At 39.3% G+C, this 25,383-nt stretch overlaps 1 protein-coding gene across 2 annotated transcripts in view; it reads left to right on the forward strand.

Annotated features, from left to right (window-relative positions):
* Positions 1 to 25,383, forward strand: part of Pde4b (phosphodiesterase 4B) — a 569,312-nt gene that overhangs the window by 91,045 nt on the left and 452,884 nt on the right. For both annotated transcript variants that reach the window (NM_001398935.1, XM_039109275.2), the window contains exon 2: positions 15,174 to 15,286. In NM_001398935.1, the coding sequence (NP_001385864.1) occupies positions 15,245 to 15,286 (42 nt within the window). In that variant the 5' untranslated portion in view covers positions 15,174 to 15,244. The remainder of the gene's footprint in view (positions 1 to 15,173; positions 15,287 to 25,383) is intronic.

A 25,383-nucleotide genomic window follows, 5' to 3' on the forward strand; every position in this document is an offset into this window, starting at 1 on the left:
ACTGAGTAATCTCCCTGGTCCTAGTGTTCTATTTTTATTGACAATCTAAAAAGTAGAAAGCCAAAGACTCATTACGGCCCAGGTAATATTATTCAGCTTTACAATAAAAGAGAGAAATAGGTATTGCTTCTTATTCATTAATTGTGGGGGAGAATATTCGACAATACCTTATGGTTGGGTAGTAATTTGTATTTTAAAAAATTCTTATAATTATCTATGAATAGGCTGTAGTCTGAAGGACTTGAGATTAATGTTACTTCAGACATTATGTTATTTACTCATTTTATGGTTTATGCTTTTAAGCTAATTATAATATTTACCTTGTCAAATTCACATTGACTACCTGTCCAGATCCCCGGAGCCCGCCTTTGTGTATCAGGAAGCATTTGTTACATTCTCTTTTACTAAGAAAATTCAGGGATAAATAGGCCCAAAAGAAGTTGCATCACATTATGTTATTTTAATGCTGTTTTTAGGAGGGAAGTGGATCAACTATTCAGTGAGGACCCACTACTTACAAAATCCTGGCAGGCAGCACTCACCATGTCATTTGATAACCCTACAAGATAGATAGTAACATCTCTCTCTATGAATAAGGATACCGTGTTAAAGTGCCAAGTAAACCCTCAGTGTCTACACAGTGCATGGATCTCTGTAGTGCTCAGTAAATGTATTTTTTTTGAGTCAAGTAAATTACTGAGTGCACCATGGTTATGCATGACATAACTGGAATCTCAAGCCAGCATCTTCTGAACCCAGGTTCAGACAGCTCTTCTGCATGTAGCACTGGCTCATATTTAGTAGAATTCATACCAGAGAATCTGTAAATGCCCATGGCCCATCCAGAAATATCACTGCTCCCATATTCCTAAAAGCATTCAACACTTGAACATTTTCTTGTACTGATCACATATTATTATAGCAGCAGTATGGAAAACAAACCATTACTTTTCATTAGTAGAAGCAAGAGGTTAGAAAGAGCAAATGCCTCACTAAGAACAATTAATCTTTTGCTGGTAACTGAAGATTAGAGAGATATTGTTTACTCATATACAAAACAACCTTCTGGAACCTTCTGGGAAAGTTCCTTTTCCCTTGATGTGCACAGTGTAGACTTGCCTTTCCTGTGAAATCATTCCTGGCCCTCCCGGGTCCTGAGGTATGATAGTATCTTGCACAGGCTTCTGTGAATAATTCTGTCAGCTATTTATCTCCATCTTGTACTGTACTGGACTCTATAGCCTTTGAGGAAAGAAATCGTTTCTTTCCAACATTACACCCTCCGTGTCTACACAGTACATGACTCTTTGTAGTGCTCAAGGAATTTTTTGAGGCAGTTGAATGAATAACTGAATGTTTGAATAAACAGTGTTTAAACTCAAAAGGATGGCTTTGTTTTTTGAAGGTTTCTTTTTTTTTTTAAGGTTGGATGCTTCCAGATTTAAATAACTTTTCAAAATTCAAGATAAAGCATCCTTTTAACTTAGACCTAACAGTTGTATACATAAAAGTCTGTAGACTGAAGGCCAGCCTGACAGAATTTTAGTTCTACTGTGTTCATAACCAGGTTATGACAAAGTCATACAAAGACAAGTCAACAGCTAAAGAACTCTAGCTCCATCTGTGTGACGAAGGGATCACCTGTGGCAGAAGTTACATGTGCTTCTTAAGAAAATGAAACTTGAACATCACTGTTACCATTTTGTGGACCATTCTGTTCTGGTTTTCAGCTTTACCATTTAAGTGGCAGAACCTCTCTCCACTAAATAGTGAATAAAATTCTACAATAAAAAGAGAGACCCTCTGGTTGCTGATCATCTCATCCTCTTACACCGCTTCATCCCCTGCATATCAAATATATTAGGTAGCTGCCAAACTCATGTTAAGTCCATCTTTAAAGCAAAGTCCTATTTGCATCTTAAAAAGTAAAAATAGACATGGTAGTTTAAAATTTTTTTATTTATTTATTCAGCCCCTTATGCTTGCTCTTTGGGAGTCCCCAAGAGTCCAGGTTAGTTGACTCTTTTTGGTCTTCCTGTTTGGTCCCTGTCCTGTTCAGGTTCCTCAATCATTCTCCCAGCTCTTCCATAGGAAACACACACCCTGCCCCATGACCATCTAATGTTTAGCTGTGGGTCTCTTCATCTCTTTCCACTGGCTGCTGGTGCATTCTCTTAGAGGACAGTTATTCTAGGCTCTTGTCTACAGGCATAGCAGAGTATCATTAACAGTATCAGGGACTGGTTCATGCCCATGGGATGGGTCTCAAAATGGAGGAGTCATTGGTTGGCCATTCTCTCCCTCCATCTCTGCTCTGTTTTTTGTTCCTGTACATCTTGTAGGCAGAAAACATTTTGGCTCTAAAAGCATTAAGTTTTGCCGGGTGGGTTGCTGTCCTCATCCCTCCACTTGGAGTCCTGGATGTCTATAGGAAGTGGCCACTTCAGGATCCTTATCTCCCAGTGTTAGGAGTCTCAGCTAGAGTCGCCCCCATAGACACCCTGGAGCTTCCTCCATTCCAAGTCTCTGACATGTTCTAGAGATGCCCCCAATGTTGATTTCTGTTGAAACAATAGTTTTTAATGTAAAACTACATGAATCAATATGTTTCTTGCGCTTTTTGATGCTCTGCTCAAACAGTAATGTATATCATTCTGTTATTACCATGTGAGTTTCAGCCATCTTCTAATTTTGCTCCTTAGGTTCATTTGAATACAGAGATCCACATTCCTCTTTTTTTTTTTTAAAATAAGGCTAGGACAGAATGCTTGGCCCCAAATCAGATGTCTTCTTTACTATAGGCAATCACAACTGCCAGAGTTAATGTCTAATTTTTATATTAAACCAGAAAGTATGGTGTTATTGATTCATGTGAGATCTTTGGGAAATTTTTTCATGATTTTGTCATTTTTTTTCTCATGCACAGTATATGTATTTATTTCTGAGAAAGAAAGACAGAAATTTTATGAGCTTGCTTAATTAAAGCAATTATGAATGTTGTAATTTCTCCTTTTAGACTTATTCCCAAGAATGGAAATTTTATGTATTTGTGTGTGGGCAGGTATGTGTATATGGATGTGCGTGCGAGTGTGTACGTTTAGGTGTGGTTAGGTTCTTGTGCATGTGTCTGTGTGCATGTGTGTGTGTGTGTGTGTGTGTGTGTGTGTGTGTGTGTGTGTGTGTGACAAAAGACCTTGGGTATCATTTCTCAGGAGATGTACACCATTTTGTTTTCGAGACAGAGTCTGTCACTCGCCTGGAACTTGCCATGTAAGCTAGGCTGGCTGACCAGTGACCCCAGGGATCTGCTTGTCACTGCCTCAAACCTGCAGGTCTCAAGCTTATACTTGGGCCCTCAAAACAGCTAGACCTTTACCACCTTAGCCATCTCCACAGCCCCAGAAAAATTAATTAATGAGAATTGGATAGCGGCTTTGAATATGCATAAACTTTAGCCAATTTCTCTCTTTTCCATTCACGTTTCATTAACCTGTGGACAACATGGCAATTGGACGATACTCAGGCATCTCTAGATGTGTGGAATAATGTTTTCTGCATAACTTAAAATTTTCTTTAGATACTGAAACAAAGACCCAGCTCAAAAGGAAACTACATATATGAATTTTCATTAATGTAAGAGAAGGAAGAGGCAGTCATTATTCCACTCTAGTACTGTAGTTTTACTCTGTACTTCTCTATACATAACCCAAATGTTCAATGTAATTCTATGAGACTTTGTGAAAGAGAAGCTGTTCACAAGATCGAAATGCTCCTCAAACTAAAGGGCACTCCCCACTTCCGTCAGTCCCTCCCTCCCTCTCCATTTTAAAGCATCTGCTTTGTTTCTTGCTCTCAAATCCCACTTATTTTCCCAGTTGCCATCCACACCACCCCTGACCCAGCTTTCCGTTGTCCTCCTTTCCCAGGAAGTAACAGCTGCGTTTGTAGAGCTTGTGCCTGGTGTGAACCTGTCAGCTTCCCCTAGCTCAGTGAGCTTGGATGAGTCATTTGCCCTTTCTGGATTTCAATGTTTTTTATCTTTAAAATTAGAGTGGCAGATAGTGAGAATTACAAGACAGTTAGGGATGAGATGACAGTGCCTGTCACAAAGCTACTTGCATCCCATCATGAAGGTAAGTGTTGAGTATTTGTGCAGTGTTGTTCACCAGTCATCTCTCTTAGTAGCTTCTAGACGCTTCTGATTTCTACCTTTGACAAAACCTCCAGCACTTCTAGGAAGAAGCACAATGCTCATATTTATCCATCCCAATATATTTTCCTTGCCAGGGCATCAGTTTTCAACAGCATTTGATAGGTGTATCTGGGAGGCATAAAATTGTCCATCTATAAAGTAAGTATACAGTTTTGACAGAGACTATGAATAATAAAAAAAGTAAGTGTGACAGGAAATGGGGTCAGTAAAGGCTTTACTGAACAAGCAACATCAAAACCAATGACTACCAAGCAAGTTAGACGAAACTCAGGCAAACACTTCAGTGTAATTGGAGTTCCAAGAGAAGAAATGCATGCTGGGTAAACTTCAAATGTTTCTGACCAAAGATCAGTGTATGGTGAGGAAGCTAATGGGAGTCAGAAGAGGAAACTGAGGCCACAGAGGAGAGCAGTGACCAGATGACTCTAGGGAGTAAGGTGGTTGATTATTTTACCAAAGGTTTTCATTGTTCTTAAAATATAACAGGGAATCATAAAGAATGCAAACCAGGGATGTAACAGAATGGATAACTCCAGAAAATACACGTGGGAGGAGAAAGGATTCTTTCTCTGTTCTTCAGTCATAGTACTAAGGACTGTAGCCTCCTGGATGAAGCTGTCCTTCACAGTGTTTGCCGAAAGAGCTGGCCTTCATTCATCTGTTCACCTCATGAGCCCACTGTCTCTTCCTGTCAGGGCTTCTCATATGTACTGTGATCCTAACACATGCCAAGGACATAGGTCCGTGAAATAGATAGCCGTCTATTCTTTGTTTCTCAAACTAGACAACAGGCTTCCTAAGGTCAAAGGCTGTGCCACAGTTGTCTTCGTATTTCAGAACCTAGAAGTCTCTGCCACTTGTTGAAATCTCATTTGTGTTTTATGTTATGAGGAACTGATAGAGAAAGAGGGGCTAAGGGTTTGTGCTGGATAGAAATGTGGGCCTCGCATCATGAATGCCATTTGACCACTTATATTTCTGTTGAAAGTTGGTGACATTTATTGGTGCCCTAGAACAGTTTGAATAGACTTATAAACATTACCAACTGGCTCAGAAAGTAGCATTAGATTTAAATTGTCTTATGGGCAGGCAGATGCTTAGTGGTTATATTTGGCTTCTCGTCTGTGAGCATTCGTGGATCTTTTTAGGAAGCGCTAGAAAGTCTCCAATCCTTTCTCCACCACATCTTCTCTTTGGCACTCAGGAGGTGAAAACCATGAGAGCTTTAGTAACATTGTTCATTGTTTTGTAGCTGTGAGAGTTTGGATCTGGAATATCTCCTGAAGGCCCACACTTTAAAGACTTGGTTTCCAGCCTATAGTATTGCGAAGTAGCAGAACCTTTAAATGGTAGTGGCTGGTCAGGGGGAGGTATGTAAAAGAAGCTGTGTCCTGGGAGGGGAAACTGGTACTCCATCCATTCACATTTACTGTCTGTTCATCCTGAGGTAAATATACAGCTCCTGCCATGGGTTACCAGAATCATGAGACCACGGCCTAAAAAGATTTGTGAGGCAAAGTAAATCTTTCCTCCTGGAAACCTGTTTTTTCCATGTATTTTGTCACAGTGGCTGAATTTAAACAGGAAATCAAGACCAGGAAGTCAGCTCACTACTGCTATTGCAGCTGCTAAATTTCAGAAGCCCTTTGGATTGGTTTACAGGAAGAAGTTGGAAACTATGGAAAAGTAGACTAAAGAAAGCTTGGAGTATTAGACGTGGCTTTCATGGCAGTTCTGGCAAGAGCTCAGCATACTGTGAAGCCCATGGTCAATGAAGGTGGTGCTGATGAGGCTTCAGATGGAAATGAAGACCAATGAGTATTGGAATAGAGACCATCACATGTAAACTTCGGAGACAACTTGTTTACATTTTGTGCATGCTCTAAAAGTTTGTGTGAGATTGAACTTAAAAATGATAGGCCAAGAAATGGAGAAAAAATTTCTAGGCAACACAATTGTGTCGGTGGCATGGATATCACTGGCTACTTTAAGCCATAAGAATCAGGAACAGAAAAAGCAAACTGATAGGTTTGAAAAACTTGCAGTTTTAAATATATATACATATATTATATAATGACTGAATATATTTAAAGTTATAGTTACAAAAAGCATGATTAGTAGCCTTAAAAAGAAATGTCTCACACTTTGCTGGTGTAGCTTGGGAGATACCTTGATGGTACCACAGGAATTTACAGAATTTTACCCAGCACGAGCTCAGAACCTATAAGGTATAAACTCACTGCAAAGGCTTTCCTTTGAAAAGCGAGTCCTTGTGTGAGCTGCTTCCACAGATGCAGAAGAAATAGCTTTTTCCTGCTTTTTCTTTTTATTTTATTTACTTATTCTATTTTTAAAGCTTTAGTGGCATCCAGAGGCCACCATAGCTGTGGTGCAAGCACAGACCTTGCAGCAGCAGAACTTGACCTCCCCCCGATGGTGCTGGCATGGTGATTCTCGGGCTCACAGAATGTAAGAGTCATGGATCATGGAGGTTGTAAAAGGAGGTTTAGGAGGCTCTGGAGTGTGTGACAGAGTGGACATTTCTACAAACAGTTCAGGGCAAAGTGGTGTGGAAGCTCTGAGTTTGAGACAGATGCTGTAGTGGTGCTTTCACACAGTGAGAAATGTCAATCAAAGGGAATACCTGAGAAAAACCGCAGGTACTAGGCAGGACCAGTCCCAGAGGATACTCAGGTCCTGTCATCATCTGCCCTGCATGGTAGACGCTGAGCTAGAAGGTGTAACATTTTGATGTTCCAAGTTTTGGACCTGCTTTCCTTCTACATTTTTACTCTCCCCCTTTTGGAATGGAAAAATGTTTCATGCCACCGTTTGTTGAAATTATGTAAGATGTTTTTAGAGGGACTTCCTGCTGAGTCACCCTGAGTGTCAGAAGAGAACTTGGACTTGGATATTTGAGTGATGTTAGAACTGTTAAAACTTTTGGGCCAATGGGAGATGCTTGAACAACACACATTTCAATGTGAGATGGAGACGAATCCTTGAGGGAAAAGAACAAAATGTTCCAGTTTGGATCTGAACCATTTACCCAAAGGCACATGTGTTAAAGCTTAGTGTCTGGCCCGTGATACTGCTGGGTGATGATAAAATCATTATGAGGTAGAACCCAGTTAGAGGATGTGATCCCACTGAAGGTAGGCCCATGGCTGGAAGACTGAGTTCTCAGTTCTTACCTTTCTCCTTTTGCTTACTGACCACTGTGAGGCTAACATTTCCATCAAGTGCCTGCCATGTTGTCTTAAGATACTGTAGTCTCAAAGTAATATGACCACCTGACAGTGGGATTGAAAGCTTTAAAGCTGAAAGCCTACTTAACTCTTCTTTATAGGTTGTCTACCTCAGGCATCCTGTCACAATGGGAAACTGACTAAACAATAGGGTCAGGGTTCAACTTGCATAAACTAAGAGACAATTTGTCATTATATTATTTTAAAATATAAAATATTAAATATTTTAAAATATAAAATGGTACTAGCTTTTTTCCATAAAGAATAGAGAAAAAATCAATCCCTTAAAACTTTCCTACTTAGCATTTCCTACATAGAAAATTCTCTAAGAAATCCATTAACTATAATTGATGCAAGAAGAAGCATGGGACCGATGATTCATTCTCTCTCCCCTGTTATTCCTGGAAATGAACATTCATCCACATAAACTGTGTACTAAAGATTCCTTTATGACAACATGGGCATTGATTTCAAGCTTGTACCCGATTAGTAATTTACGAAGAAAACCCTTTATGGCAGAATTTGCTCTAAAGTGTTTGTTCATGAGATGGGCTTGCCCAGAGCCCCAGTTAATATAGCTTCTTTGTTTCCAGACACCATTAAAGCATGCCGTTATTTCTGCTACTAATAACTTTCTAAGGCACAGCTAATAAATTTAATTCTTATCATAATAATTTTTAGTGCTTAATCTAAAAAATCCCTGATGGTTATTCCTGATTGAACAAGTTGAATTTATTTCCCAAAAAAATCTTACTTCTAAATAGGAGACGTACATTGTAAAATGTCATAAACTTTTTATTGTTATTTTGAGACAGGGCTTTGCTGTATAGCTCTGGCTGGGCTGGTACTTTCCAGTAGCCCCACTGCATTGAATATTCAGTAGTCCTCTTGCTTTATCCTCAAGAGTGTTCAAGTAGGAGTATGAAACTCAGAAAGTCAAGGATTTATATTCTATGTAATAATGACATCATCTCACACTGACCATTAATATGACATCATCTCAGACCAACCATTTCTGTGATATCACCTCACAATGACCATTCATCTGACATCACACCAACCAATCATATGGGCAAGCACATTTGTCTGTTTGTCTCTACCATAGTGAACTGGAAAGCAGCAGTTATCAGACACCATAATTTCAGAATGACTAGTGGATGCAAACTTGAAGGAGGATTTTAATGCAAACTTATCCTAAAACTTTCCTATTCGAGGGCTGGTTTTATAGTTTGAATTTATTTTCTAGCTGCTGGGGATTCCATGAGATTAATAAACTTTATAGTTGGGGTTGGGGACTTAGCTCAGTGGTAAAGCGCTTGCCTAGCAAGTGCAAGGCCCTGGGTTCGGTCCCCGGCTCCGAAAAAAAAAAAAAAAGAAAAAAATAAACTTTATAGTTATGGTGTTTCCAATCTTTAGTCTGGCAATTGAGACCAAGGGCCTTAAGTTTAGTACACAAATATCCCTGGAAGGACTTAGAGATGGAAGTGAAGACGGGTATTCAAGTCTTCTGTGCCCTTGCTTCTTCTCCCCTTCATATTTGTTAGATATCAGCCCCAACTAAAAAATATTGTTTGCACAAGACTACTGCCAGTTATTTTATAAAGCTAAGGCTTTAATTTAATTTTTATTTTTAATTTTTTTTTTATTATTATTATTATTATTATTATTATTATTAGTTTTCTGAATTAAGAAATAACAGAAATTCATGCCCTTGCTTTCTTATCTACTGCTCTTATGTCATAAGGAAATAATCTCCTCTATCGATGTTATAAACACTGCTGAGTAGGGCATTAAGTTAGAAGGAGTCATAGCAACTGAAACACTAAGACATTCCACATCATATGTGTGTATATACACACATACACACACACACACACACACACACACACACACACACACAAATGTAGTCTGGGACATCTCTCTGGTCCAGTGACTGCTGATGCCAGCCATCACTCTGGCAATCCCTTAACTCTCTTCTAAACACACTCTGGGTGGGTGGGAAGGAATGTAAAGAACTGCTGGAGATGTGAGTTACTGGTCTACTGAAAATGAACCATCATGTCTAGATAGGGGTGCAGAGGTGTCTTCAGTAAAGTGAAGGAAACTATTTTCCAGCTATCAAAATAAAAGGGTTTAATGCAATATACTGATTATAAAGCTTTTAGATAGCGAAAACATTGAGGATCTACTAGATTGCTCAAAGTTTTGCTAGCTACAAGAAGAAACTAACTTCTTAAGGGAAGAAAGCAGATGGTGCGTGGAGAATCTAGGAGGGGCTCATCAAAACGTGGCTCTGAACCAGACTCTGGTCACCAGATTTCTGATGACAGATGTCATAGGATTGACTCTACACCCATCTAGAGGGTGCTCAAGGGAGAAGGAAGTAGTTACTTATCTACATATCTCTTCTAGTTTTCTATCAGTAAGCCCCATTCCAGGGTCTAAAGGCAGCCAGCTATGAAGAGAATCTCTGATATGTGGTCTGTGATGTCTGAGCCTAGATTCACATAGGAGAGTTTATAGTGTTCTGCTTGAAACTGAAAGATGCTGCTTTAAGCCTGGTATATCTTATTTCTTCATTGGACATGTATACAGAAGACTTTCTGATTGCTCCATTACTGCACTCTTGAGTGAGGAAATGAGAGACTGAGGAGAGAGGGAAGAGAGAGGGGAATCATGGAATAGTTGCAAAGAAGATTACCTCTTTAGCTCCTATCTTGGGTTAAATCAAGGCTGGTACTTACACTATCATGCTGTTAGACTCTGAGGCAAAGAGAATGTGCCAGCAAGGCTTTAAAATGAACCAGTAAGATTTTGAAATGAGGATTGAGAAAATGAGATGTCATTTCTTCATGGTGCAAAAGCTCTTGCTCAATCTCAGAGAAGAGCCAGTCAGGAAAGCAGTGGCACTTAAAGGAAAATTGCAGTCATGGGCCCTATTAAGGGGTTAAAGAGGACTTTTGCCCTTGTCTTTAATTCTGCTCTGTCACCATGTATAAGAGTGGAGTCAGGGGTTGGTGAAGGACATCTCTCTTGTCACTGTAAGTTCTACACGCCAGCTGCTGAGCTGGAGAAAGGAGAGGTGTGAGGGAAAGCAACAAGCTGGGCTTATAGACTCAGCGAGCTTTATTTGGGGACAGAAAATAGATTTGACATTGTACTTGGAAAACAGTATCAGGGTAAAATTAAAATCAATTCATTTTCATCAGTGCCAACCAACATTTAGAAGGTTACATAAGCCAACAACAGAAGCAAAATCTTATTGCTTATCATTTCCAGAATCAAAGATTAAGCTGGGGAAAGTTCTATTTGTGTGAACCCTACATAGCACCTTCATCTCTCATTTCTGTATGGCTTGGTCAAGTGTGACCATGGTGTGGGCTTTTGAAATGACTGTCATTGTCTACCCAAATACCAGTCATTCCTCATCCTCATTGCAATAACTAACCTTCCAAAGTAAAAGTCACAGGGCTGCTCGGAAGGCAGCACTCCTTTCCTTTCTGTGCCCTTTGAGCCCCTGTAGAGAAAAAGCCCAGGAGAAAGGCCAGTTATGCAAATAATACCTCATTTCTTGTAGCTCGCAGAATGCTGTGAAGAACATATACAAGTTTTAAAGGACTTTTAAAACGGTGAACTATACAGAGAAGTTATTTTAACATTTTTCACAAGTAGAAAAGTTTTAGCCATCATCCTGTGAATTCTTAGGAGTACGTTAGGTTTATTTAGTTTTTTCCTGTTGAGACAGGGGTTTGTGATGTAGCCTAGGTTGGCCTGCCTTGAACTTGGTATGTACCTGAGACTGGCCTTGAATTATTGATTCCCCTGGCTTCACCTTCCAGTTGCTGGCTGAGATTGCACGTATGTGCCATCACCCTTGCCAAGGACTATAGGAGAAGAGGAAGATGATAGAGTGGGATGGACATAAGAGAAGGCACCTGGAATCAAAACAATCAAAGTACAATTACATGCACTCATCTTTAAACCCTGTCAGCCTAAATGGGAGGCAGTTGAAGCCTCTACCCCATAGCTATATAGCAAATATGATTCCCAGCTTCAGGTAACAGTGAAAGTCATTGTTCCTTGCTATTGATACATATTGCTAACAATGTCTAAATAAGCATCAGCAAGCCTTTTCACTTCTCATTATAAACTGGCTGGATCCTGCTAACGGCATTTCAAAGTGGAGCACTTGAAGTGATACTTCATGTTTTTATTTTGGTCAATATTGTAAGTGAACATTAAAGGGATCAATTTTGATTGTTCTAATACATTTACTGGTACAATAACAAAAGCAGGTGATTTAGAAAGATACTGAAATTTTAACATGCCTCAGATTTAAAGCAAGTATGACTGACAGGCTGCATTATCTTCATTTGAGATTATTCTTTCATTATAATATTTGCATCTCAATAAACAGATTACTATATACTTCATGTTATTTCTATAGTTATAGTTCTCAAAATCCAGGACAGAATCAAAATCACTCTTCATGAGTGAGGACGGGAAATCATTCCTACTTCCTGAAAGCAACATGAGACAAACCTCCTGAGGCATTCCCAGAGAACTAAAATCACCGTAGACATAGATTTGCTCATAGATGAGCAAATATTTGTGGAGAGCCTGTTTATAGACACAGAGTGATAATTTATTCTAGGCACTGTGCTAGGCACAAGGGGACAGGAGGGATAAAATGTTCCCAGCCCATGTAAAGTTTGGAGAGCAAATCTTATCAGTCTGGACCCTTTACTCCCAAAGGAAGTATAAGAGAGATAATTGAGATACTATTTGCAAAAGATGTCAGGGTTCAGACTTCTAACCAAGGTCAGTGGGCTACTTTGAAAGTAGCAACAGTGGGAAGTTGCTTCCAGTTCTGCCTTTCTGAGGTCTAGAGCAGATTCTATGGCCATCACTGCACTGTGGCCAACATAGAAGAATCTCTACTTCTTCCTGCCCTCCAGTGTCTATTTCTGCAACTGTGTTCCATAGGCTGAAGTCATCCCCGAGCTGTAAGTCCAGAGGGACCACAGACACCATCCCTGCAGAGCATCCTTCCTGAATGAGAAAGGGAAGAGGGACAGTCAGGTGGGAGCACAAAACGTGTCTCTCCTGCTTGCCTTTAAAAAATGTTGGCTTTTTTATAAAATAATTTGGTAAACTGCCCTGTAATTTGCAATCTTGCTTTTTCCTTGCTAGGATGAGTTCATTTTGAAAGGTACATGAATTGGTGCTGTAAGCTCTAACATTTAAATAATTCAAATACATAAAATTTATTTCCATAGTGAAAGCCTGACAAAAGTACTCTTGCTCCTCAGAAAGATTTAACATTTCCCGAAGCATTTTATCATTCTATCTGTAAAGGTTTGTTTTTTTAAATCACATTTCCTACGATATATGTTACAATCTTGACATATCAAATTCAGGCTTATTATCTATATACCTAATCTTATTAATCAAATACTCATTTTGATAATCATCTGTCATCTATTGATCTTCTGTGTTTCATCTATCTACCTTGTTTATCATGTTTCTATTATCTGTCTATTTATCTACCTATCAATCAGCCTGTCATCTTCATATCTATGTATCTATTTATTTTTTATATATCATGGTGCTGTTTTTTTACATTTCTAAAACTATATTGTTCTCTACTCTCTCCATTAAACATGCTTTTGTCATCATGCAATAGCAACAAGACCCCTGTACCTCTTAGCCAGTTCCCACTGTTGCGATTTTAGCTATGTTAATTTTTCTCACAGACTCAGACTTACTGAGTATGAACAACTCCTTTATACTGCATGTAGGCCCACACTTAACTGATGTTTTCATGTAGGAATATGAGGCTTTCATTTATTTTAGGTAAGCATTATAGGACTGTCAGACTGACTGAAACTCAGTGATTTGAGATCTTTACCTGCCTACTTTCATTCAGCTTCAAGCTGCCTTACAATCAAAACTTTTTTCTTCTGCTTGCTCCTGTCTGGTCAGTATGAGAACATCGTGTTTGTAATTATTGCTGTAGACACAGAGAATTCTTTCCTTCAGTATATTGAATCAAACACCTATGTGTCTGTAGGGTTTTCCTACAAAGGCAAAGCTCTTCCCCCACTTCCTATCAGCACTGTGTCATTGCTAACTCCTGCATAATGTAGTCAAATTATGCTGTAGGAATTCAACCCTAGTTTCCTGGGTGACTGTAAGATACCACTACTCAATGCCTACTCAGGCAGCTGCAGTCCCATAGAGCTTTTAATCTATGTATATCTTCACAGAGGAGAAGCCACATTTTCATGTGAAGCATATTTTAAGAGATGAAATATATCGAGTGAAAACCCAGCAGGGGTCCTTGAGCTCAGCAACAATGTATGGCGTTTTGAAGCCAGGGCCTATAATGGACACTTTCTGGGTTCTATTTTCTGATCACATCTGCTTCCAGTTAAGTTCTGCAGACTCAGAATTCCTTGTATTCTCTTGTCATCTCTTGTGAGGTGGGACTTTAATTTTGTGAGTTTCAGAAGTCTTCATAAGTCAGTGGCTGCTTTTCCTCTGGAGCTTATAGAACAAGGTATATCCTTAAATGTTGATGTTAGAGGGGTTCTGTGTTCCTTCCACTGACCTACCTAAGATAATTATCATCAACTGAAACATGTCTACCACAAATGACCGGATGTGACGTAAGCCAGGAAATCTCACTCTTTCCAAGTACTGATTGCTGAAGTTGCCTATGACAAGTATTGCTTGTGTGATTTCCATGTGAGAAGTGGAACTGGTGGTAAAGACTGAGATTACATTGTCTTCCCTTAAGTCTTAAGTGGACATTTCCTCCTGTGCCTTGTCTGTATTGGGTTGCTGGTTTTGTTTGTTAGTTGGTTTATTTTTGTTTTTTAAATACCAAGGAGTCATATTCTTTAAATTCTATATCTTACTTGCTTTTACTATTTCATTTAAGCTAAATAATTTTTCTGACCCTTTGTTGTCTCATTAGGCAAAAAGACATGAGCAGATCCTTTCTTCCCTGCTCTTTTCTCCTCCACACCTCTCCCTTTTTCTCCTTTCTCTCCTCCTTCACCCCTTTCTCAGTTCTGGGTATTGCGCCTAAGGCCAGACTAGTGCTTGCTAGGCAAGCACTTTACCACCAAGCTATATTCCCAACCCTGAAAACATGGTAATAGTGGTCTATACTTTATAGTAATAGTATGAAATACTTTGTGGAAAAGTACTTTTTGAATTACAAAGACTCATACAAATATATATTATTGTTAATAATATTTTGAGACAAGGCTTTGCTTTGCAGTTCAGGCTGGCCTAGATCTTCCTGCTTTAGCCTTTGAGTGCTGGGATTACAGGTGTATATGCCCTATCTGGTCTGTAATGTTTTCATATTCTTCCAGGTTATCAGTTACCTGAGAGCATAATTATCAACTCCTATTCTTATTCTCTTCTCCTATCTTTGTGCTATTTTCTTGGCTTCCTTTTTTAGTCTCCCTTTTCAGAATGTAAAGTTTAATTGGCTTGCTAAACTGTGGTACTGGCTTGTATACATGCTCTCTCTCTCTCTCTCTCTCTCTCTCTCTCTCTCTTTTTCCATATATATATATGTATATGTATTTACACATACATATATATATCATGTGTTAGTTGAAGAAATGTATCATATTTTTACTTAACTATGGAAACAGAGCTGACCTTTCATGTGTGATTTTTTTCCCCTGTAGGTCTAGTCTGCAGTCAGCAAAGCTGCAGCAAACAGCAGACATCTCCAGAGGAGCTGTTTGCCACATCTATAATGAAGAAAAGTAGGAGTGTGATGGCCGTGACTGCAGATGATGTAAGTAGTGGCATGGACTGGCAGGGACAGCTGCCCCCTTTCTGCACTCTGGTCAATAAGTAAAGCCTCTACGCAAAAGCATAGAAGGTGTCTCATGCCATCGCTCTGTGAACTTAAGTTCTGATGTCAAAAACATCACTAATACCTGACCCAGCATTCTGTGAAATGGATAGCAGGAATAATTCTCTTTTTGCCACTTGTAGTTGGGTTGACCTTCCACAATGTTCCAGCCTCCACCATTAATTGTGTCCCCATACTGTTATCTGGGTGCAGCAAACTCCTGAAAATCACTTCCCATGTCAGAGTCATTAGCACCAAGAAGGTTGTGTCACACATACTAGGCTCACGGGTGCTCCTCAGGCCAGCTCATGAGCCCCACCTCGATGTCTGTCAGAAATGCAGTGCTTCAGGGCACATCTCAGAACTGTTAATTGTGCTGTTTCAAAAAGATCCCAGAATGTCCATTATGGTTGAGAAGCCTGACTGACTCTCATGTGAAGTCTGTAAGCATACAGTCTTCATAACTTTGGTTCTGGTCAGCTGCCAGTATTTATTTTCTTGCCTTCAATTTATCGTTCCTTTGTTGGTGCATCTTTTGTTGCACAGACCTTGCTCAATTATTCCTTAGAACTGATATAAAATTATACATCACTAATCAGATGTGCAAAAAGGAGGAAGAGGAAAGAAGAAACATAAGTGAAATTGTTTGCTTTCTGTGAGAAGCCAGAAGAACATGGAGTTTGCTGTTGTCTTGTGACTGTTTTGCCTTTGCTCCTATTTTTTTCTTTACTTCCTTTTCCTTCTTTCTTCCTTTTCTCCCTTCCTTCCTTCCTTTTCCCCCTGTTTTTTGGGGACATGTTTTTCAGTGTAGCCCTAGCTGTACTAGAACTCACTCTATGGATCAGACTGGCCTTGAACTCAGATCCATCTGCCTCTGCCTCCCAAGTGCTGGGATTAAAGATTTGTGCCACCACTGCCCAGCTTGAATTCATATTTTAAAGACAGAAGGAAATCCTATACAAGATTTTTTTTCTACTTAATGTAAAAGTCGTAGCTTAAGGGATTGCCCAGTGTTTCCGATGTCTCTCCATTCTTACTCTTCTTTTAACTACAACACATGTGTCCTGAGTAGGGAACTCCATATTCAAGTCTGTTACACCATAAAGGGAATGAGAGGTGGGTAGTGTTGGCTTCCTCACATGCTGTCCTTTCCAGCAGCCCCTCCTGTGCTTTAGGGCTCCTTTTCCCAGGCCTTTGACTCTCAGTCACACATAATTTGCCTTTTACATCTGATTTCCTACACCAATGATGAACAGTTGTGCTTAAATTGCTGTGCTGTGCTTAGAATGTCAATGGGGAAAATTCTGGAAGGGAAACTTTTTTTTTCCTAAAAATAGATTTAATGTTGCCTCTTAATACAGTTTATATGCCATTTTGATTTATTCTTAACATTCTGGTTTATTTTAAAGGTTAAAATAGAGCAATATTCATAATTATAAGATACATATTAAAATGGCAATACTTTAGATATATTTAGTAAATTGGTTTGTTAAAGACAATTTCTATTTCCTTGAACTCTTTATGACTCCTAGAAAATTTAAACAACACATATTGAAATTTCAAGCTGATCTTGTTTGGGAAGTTCAGCACCAAGCTAGCACTCTCCTCTTCCATTCAACCTCCCAACCACAGCACAGACAATGTTGTTTGTTTCCCAGGCTCTCCTGTTTCACTGAAACAACAGAAATTAATTTTTATGTTCTGCACCCTTAAATTAAGCCTCTGCCCCAAGTCAGATATAGTTTATTGTATTTTAATTTATTTTAACTCATCAACTTTTTATTCGATGATTTAAATATCTACCCAATGCCAAATATACACTATATACGCAACGTGTATCAAATACAGCTCCAAGTTCTAGAAGAAAATTCAGCAATAAATAGCACACTGTGGCCTTGTTCTACTGAGGGAAAGTGGAAATAAGTTAATAAATTATAAAACAATCCCAGTTGTTTTAAGGGCTATATAGAAATCGATTGGAGAAGCAAAAAATGATTGTGTGTCCCCACAGGGCAGTGAATTTATGTAAGCAGTGAGGGCGTGTGCTGTAAAGATATTGGGGAAGAATTTTTGGTAAGGGGAACAAGTGAAAAGACCTTTACTTCGGGAAAGACATTCTGCTTGGGGCTGTGGGAAGGCATGTATGAATAACTGTAGTCAGTCTCTATGCACTCAACATGCATTAGATCTTCAACAGGTTACAGTAAGACCCAAGTCTTAAGTGTTCACAAGTGTATGTGTTCACTGCTTTGTATTCGAAATGTGACTTATAGAGGTAACCTGTAATTGTGTGCAATCTAAGAACTTAACTTGTGATTAATTATGATTAAAGAGACTAAAAGGTAGAAGGGAGCCTCAGGTCATAGGAGGAGGAAAGAGAAATATGAATGAACACTAAGAAGAACCTGGAAATATGCATATGTGTGAAAGAAGAGGGAAAGATAATAACTTCACTTAGACATAGATATAAAGTGTGTAAGACACACAGTTCAATGTGTATGTATCTATGTCATGCACCCCTTTCTTTCTCCATGTGTCTGTGTATCCATTTGTTTGTGTGTCTGTGTGTCTGTTTGTCTCTTTCTTACACACACACACACACACACACACACCTACATATATGTAATAGAACCAAAAGGCAAACGTTCACACTAATACCCCAGTTACAGTTTCATGCTAACTTACCAACAAGTTAAAGTTTACTATTTTGAAGTCATTCCTTGAATTAAAACAATGTATTTCAGAAGCCCTTGGTGAGTGTGAAACAGATCACCATAAAAGAACATGCAAAACAGCTTTTCAGAAACCAAATCAAATCCTGAAAACACTAATACTTTTAGGACCCTCATAATTATTTTCAGAGCTATTTGCAATTCCCCAAATTCTGCACTCACATTTATAGACTGCTTCTCTACCCAAACTACTAACAGCCTCAAAATTGAAATTGGTTGTTTCTCAATTGATGAACTTGTTAATTGTGTCTGATTTTCCTATTTTCAGTTATCATAATTCCGATCAGCTTCATGCTACTCATAAACCAAGTTTCTTTGGGGGAAGAAACATTAATTTTAAGGTTATTTCTGGTAATCACAATTTTGTTACTTTTCTAAATTCATACTTTCCTAAATTCACCTTATGCCTGAATAGTGCTTGAAGAAATAACCACTTTTGGATTCTCCTCATATTCCTGAATAATTACTTGTTTAAAAGTCATTATTCTTGCCAGCATAATTGCTAAAGTACAAAGCTAGTATAGGCACCTAAATTGGCAAAGCCTTCAGAGCAGAGGGCAAGGGACTAATTTGTGTCTTTGGCTCATTTCAAAATCAAGTCAGAACTACTGACACATGGTTACTAATGTTTCCTTTTTCTAAAAGAGAAAAATGAATTCAACACTTAATCAGGAAGCCCAGCTGTCTAGCAGTTCAACTGAGTGCTGAACTGTGGACATTTCATTTCATTACTTTGGACAGTGTTTATTAATTTGAGGCTTTGTCTTCTAGAAAACTTTGATTTTTTTTCTTTACATTCATATATGATACTTGACATATAATTTCTAACCTTCAGTTTATTCTTATAGGTGCATATTTAATCTGTGCTAAGATCTTGTATTTCCCATGTCTCTTCAAGAAGTTTTTAAGCATTTTAAAGAAGGAAGTATATATCAAATGTTTTCCTCTGTCTCTAAGCTCTCTCTCTCTCTCTCTGTCTCTCTGTCTCTGTCTCTGTCTCTCTCTCTGTCTCTCTCTCTCTCTCTCTCACTCACTCACACACACACACATACACACACACAGTCGCAGACACACACACCACATCCCCAAGATGCAGTAAGTACTAGACCTACCATGTACACAACTAATTATTAAGCATTAAACCTGATCCTTGTATATTCTAGGTTACTCCAACTCTGAAAGATTCTAGATTGTGTCAATTTCCTATCACCAAGCAGTGCTTATATTGAATTTTAAATAGATGGTATTTCAAAATTATATGTCAAATATAAGAAAATATAGTTATTTCTAAGCACGTGGTGGAGCTCCTGAAAATTGCCCCGTCTTTTCTTGCCCAGATTTCTGTTATTGGAAAATGGCTCTATCCATTGACTCTGATGCCAAGAGCCTGAAATCTCAAACACTCAAGAGGTTGGGGCAGGACAAGTTAAAGGCCAGCCTGGACTTTGCACTGAGTTCAAGAGTAGCCTTGGTAGCTCAGTAAGACCTTATTTTAAGGTAAAATATAAGAGACTGAAGAGACTGGAGTTACGGCTGTTGGCTAAGAATGCTTGCTCTTCTTCCAGACAGGATCCAAGTTTGCTTCCACCACTCATGACACTCACAGCCACCTGTAACTCAAGCTTCAGTGGACTTTGTGTCCTCTTCTGTGATTATTCCGGTGTAAGCTGTATTTTCAGAACAACGGAATAATCATCGGCTGAGCAGCCTTGTCCAGATGTTGAGATCCTCATTAGTCAGTTGAGATACATGTCAAGGGTAAAAGTCAAAGCTTTGGGAATACTGGTTGATCTCAGAGGCTTCTGCATGTGCCAGCAACTTCTGCTTTGGGTTCATAAAGACAGTGCACCCGGCAGACACCCACTTGGGATGTCCACTCCCACATGTACCAGGAACCATCACCCAGAGACATGGGAAGCATGAGTGACTCTTCCTCGTTGTCATAATGTTTTTGTCCTGACACTTGAATTCCATTCACGTCGGTATTAGGTATGGACTTGAATAGGGCTCTTCAAGATTTCATAATATCCATCTCTTTTATCTCTGGACTCTTGAATACTTTAGTAATAACAAAACAGCAATGTTACCAGCCATGACATTTATATATATGAACAGTGACAACCAGCCAACGCTTATTACTAACACTCTGATATCTTTTTTTTTCATGCCACATATATTTATTAATAATTGTGGTCATCTTGTAGTTCAACAAGTCATTAAAACTTATTTTTTGCGACCAAACTAATCAAAACCTTTTTTTAAAAATATTAACTTGAGTATTTCTTATATACATTTCGAGTGTTATTCCCTTTCCCGGCTTCCGGGCAAACATCCCCCTAATCCCTCCCCCTCCCCTTCTTTATGGGTATTCCCCTCCCCATCCTCCCCCCATTGCCGCCCTCCCCCCAACAATCTAGTTCACTGGGGGTTCAGTCTTGGCAGGACCCACGACTTCCCCTTCCACTGGTGCTCTTACTAGGATATTCATTGCTACCTATGAGGTCAGAGTCCAGGGTCAGTCCATGTATAGTCTTTAGGTAGTGGCTTAGTCCCTGGAAGCTCTGGTTGCTTGGCATTGTTGTACATATGGGATCTCGAGCCCCTTCAAGCTCTTCCAGTTCTTTCTCTGATTCCTTCAACGGGGGTCCTATTCTCAGTTCAGTGGTTTGCTGCTGCCATTCGCCTCTGTATTTGCTGTATTCTGGCTGTGTCTCTCAGGAGCGATCTACATCCGGCTCCTGTCGGCCTGCACTTCTTTGCTTCATCCATCTTGTCTAATTGGGTGGCTGTATATGTATGGGCCACATGTGGAGCAGGCTCTGAATGGGTGTTCCTTCTGTGTCTGTCTTAATCTTTGCCTCTCTATTCCCTGCCAAGAGTATTCTTGTTCCCCTTTTAAAGAAGGAGTGAAGCATTCACATTTTTTTTAAAACATTTTTTTTTATTAACTTGAGTATTTCTTATATACATTTCAAGTGTTATTCCCTTTCCCGGTTTCCGGGCAAAATACCCCTCCCCCTCCCCTTCCTTATGGGTGTTCCCCTCCCAAACCTCCCCCCATTGCCGCCCTCCCCCCATAGTCTAGTTCACTGGGGGTTCAGTCTTAGCAGGACCCAGGGCTTCCCCTTCCACTGGTGCTCTTACTAGGATATTCATTGCTACCTATGGGGTCAGAGTCCAGGGTCAGTCCATATATAGTCTTTAGGTAGTGGCTTAGTCCCTGGAAGCTCTGGTTGCTTGACATTGTTGTACTTTTGGGGTCTCGAGCCCCTTCAAGCTCTTCCAGTTCTTTCTCTGATTCCTTCAACGGGGGACCTATTCTCAGTTCAGTGGTTTGCTGCTGGCATTCGCCTCTGTATTTGCTGTATTCTGGCTGTGTCTCTCAGGAGCGATCTACATCCGGCTCCTGTCGGTCTGCACTTCTTTGCTTCATCCATCTTGTCCAATTGGGTGGCTGTATATGTATGGGCCACCTGTGGGGCAGGCTCTGAATGGGTGTTCCTTCAGTCTCTGTTTTAATCTTTGCCTCTCCCTTCCCAGCCAAGGGTATTCTTTTTCCTCATTTAAAGAAGGAGTGAAGCATTCACATTTTGATCATCCGTCTTGAGTTTCGTTTGTTCTAGGGATCTAGGGTAATTCAAGCATTTGGGCTAATAGCCACTTATCAATGAGTGCATACCATGTATGTCTTTCTGTGATTGGGTTAGCTCACTCAGGATGATATTTTCCAGTTCCAACCATTTGCCTACGAATTTCATAGACTCGTTGTTTTTGATAGCTGAGTAATATTCCATTGTGTAGATGTACCACATTTTCTGTATCCATTCCTCTGTTGAAGGGCATCTGGGTTCTTTCCATTTTCTGGCTATTATAAATAAGGCTGCGATGAACATAGTGGAGCACGTGTCTCTTTTATATGTTGAGGCATCTTTTGGGTATATGCCCAAGAGAGGTATAGCTGGATCCTCAGGCAGTTCAATGTCCAATTTTCTGAGGAACCTCCAGACTGATTTCCAGAATGGTTTTACCAGTCTGCAATCCCACCAACAATGGAGGAGTGTTCCTCTTTCTCCACATCCTCGCCAGCATCTGCTGTCACCTGAGTTTTTGATCTTAGCCAATCGCACTGGTGTGAGGTGAAATCTCAGGGTTGTTTTGATTTGCATTTCCCTTATGACTAAAGATGTTGAACATTTCTTTAGGTGTTTCTCAGCCATTCGGCATTCCTCAGCTGTGAATTCTTTGTTTAGCTCTGAACCCCATTTTTTAATAGGGTTATTTGTTTCCCTGCGGTCTAACTTCTTGAGTTCTTTGTATATTTTGGATATAAGGCCTCTATCTGTTGTAGGATTGGTAAAGATCTTTTCCCAATCTGTTGGTTGCCGTTTTGTCCTAACCACAGTGTCCTTTGCCTTACAGAAGCTTTGCAGTTTTATGAGATCCCATTTGTCGATTCTTGATCTTAGAGCTTAAGCCATTGGTGTTTTTTTCAGGAAATTTTTTCCAGTGCCCATGTGTTCCAGATGCTTCCCTAGTTTTTCTTCTATTAGTTTGAGTGTGTCTGGTTTGATGTGGAGGTCCTTGATCCACTTGGACTTAAGCTTTGTACAGGGTGATAAGCATGGATCGATCTGCATTCTTCTACATGTTGCCCTCCAGTTGAACCAGCACCATTTGCTGAAAATGCTATCTTTTTTCCATTGGATGGTTTTGGCTCCTTTGTCAAAAATCAAGTGACCATAGGTGTGTGGGTTCATTTCTGGGTCTTCAATTCTATTCCATTGGTCTATCTGTCTGTCTCTGTACCAATACCATGCAGTTTTTATCACTATTGCTCTGTAATACTGCTTGAGTTCAGGGATAGTGATTCCCCCTGAAGTCCTTTTATTGTTGAGGATAGCTTTAGCTATCCTGGGTTTTTTTTTTATTCCAGATGAATTTGCAAATTGTTCTGTCTAACTCTTTGAAGAATTGGATTGGTATTTTGATGGGGATTGCATTGAATGTGTAGATTGCTTTTGGGAAAATGGCCATTTTTACTATATTAATCCTGCCAATCCATGAGCATGGGAGATCTTTCCATCTTCTGAGGTCTTCTTCAATTTCTTTCCTCAGTGTCTTGAAGTTCTTATTGTACAGATCTTTTACTTGCTTGGTTAAAGTCACACCGAGGTACTTTATATTATTTGGGTCTATTATGAAGGGTGTCGTTTCCCTAATTTCTTTCTCGGCTTGTTTCTCTTTTGTATAGAGGAAGGCAACTGATTTATTTGAGTTAATTTTATACCCAGCCACTTTGCTGAAGTTGTTTATCAGCTTTAGTAGTTCTCTGGTGGAACTTTTGGGATCACTTAAATATACTATCATGTCATCTGCAAATAGTGATATTTTGACCTCTTCTTTTCCGATCTGTATCCCCTTGATCTCCTTTTGTTGTCTGATTACTCTGGCTAGAACTTCAAGAACTATATTGAGTAAGTAGGGAGAGAGTGGGGAGCCTTGTCTAGTCCCTGATTTTAGTAGGATTGCTTCAAGTTTCTCTCCATTTAGTTTAATGTTAGCAACTGGTTTGCTGTATATGGCTTTTACTATGTTTAGGTATGGGCCTTGAATTCCTATTCTTTCCAGGACTTTTATCATGAATGGGTGTAGAATTTTGTCAAATGCTTTCTCAGCATCTAATGAAATGATCATGTGGTTCTGTTGTTTCAGTTTGTTTATATAATGGATCACGTTGATGGTTTTCCGTATATTAAACCATCCCTGCATGCTTGGGATGAAGCCTACTTGATCATGGTGGATGATTGTTTTGATGTGCTCTTGAATTCGGTTTGCCAGAATTTTATTGAGTATTTTTGCGTCGATATTCATAAGGGAAATTGGTCTGAAGTTCTCTTTCTTTGTTGTGTCTTTGTGTGGTTTAGGTATAAGAGTAATTGTGGCTTTGTAGAAGGAATTCGGTAGGGCTCCATCTGTTTCAATTTTGTGGAATAGTTTGGATAATATTGGTATGAGGTCTTCTATGAAGGTTTGATAGAATTCTGCACTACACCCATCTGGACCTGGGCTCTTTTTGGTTGGGAGACCTTTAATGACTGCTTCTATTTCCTTAGGAGTTATGGGGTTGTTTAACTGGTTTATCTGTTCCTGATTTAACTTCGATACCTGGTATCTGTCTAGGAAATTGTCCATTTCCTGAAGATTTTCAAGTTTTGTTGAATGTAGGTTTTTATAGTAAGATCTGATGATTTTTTGAATTTCCTCTGAATCTGTAGTTATGTCTCCCTTTTCATTTCTGATTTTGTTAATTTGGACGCACTGTCTGTGTCCTCTCGTTAGTCTGGCTAAGAGTTTATCTATCTTGTTGATTTTCTCAAAGAACCAACTTTTGGTTCTGTTGATTCTTTCTATGGTCCTTTTTGTTTCTACTTGGTTGATTTCAGCTCTGAGTTTGATTATTTCCTGCCTTCTACTCCTCCTGGGTGTATTTGCTTCTTTTTGTTCTAGAGCTTTTAGGTGTGCTGTCAAGCTGCTGACATATGCTCTTTCCTGTTTCTTTCTGCAGGCCCTCAGCGCTATGAGTTTTCCTCTTAGCACAGCTTTCATTGTGTCCCATAAGTTTGGGTATGTTGTACCTTCATTTTCATTAAATTCTAAAAAGTTTTTAATTTCTTTCTTTATTTCTTCCTTGACCAGGTTATCATTGAGTAGAGCATTGTTCAATTTCCACGTATATGTGGGCATTCTTCCCTTATTGTTATTGAAGACCAGTTTTAGGCCGTGGTGGTCCGATAGCACGCATGGGATTATTTCTATCTTTCTGTACCTGTTGAGGCCCGTTTTTTGACCAATTATATGGTCAATTTTGGAGAAAGTACCATGAGGAGCTGAGAAGAAGTTATATCCTTTTGCTTTAGGATAGAATGTTCTATAAATATCCGTTAAGTCCATTTGGCTCATGACTTCTCTTAGTCTGTCGACATCACTGTTTAATTTCTGTTTCCATGATCTGTCCATTGATGAGAGTGGGGTGTTGAAATCTCCCACTATTATTGTGTGAGGTGCAATGTGTGTTTTGAGCTTTAGTAAGGTTTCTTTTACGTATGTAAAAAGGGTACGTATGTACCCTTGTATTTGGGGCATAGATATTTAGGATTGAGAGTTCATCTTGGTGGATTTTTCCTTTGATGAATATGAAGTGTCCTTCCTTATCTTTTTTGATGACTTTTAGTTGGAAATTGATTTTATTTGATATTAGATTGGCTACTCCAGCTTGCTTCTTCTGACCATTTGCTTGGAAAGTTG

Source organism: Rattus norvegicus, chromosome 5 (assembly GCF_036323735.1).
Source record: "Rattus norvegicus strain BN/NHsdMcwi chromosome 5, GRCr8, whole genome shotgun sequence".
NCBI lineage: Eukaryota > Metazoa > Chordata > Mammalia > Rodentia > Muridae > Rattus > Rattus norvegicus.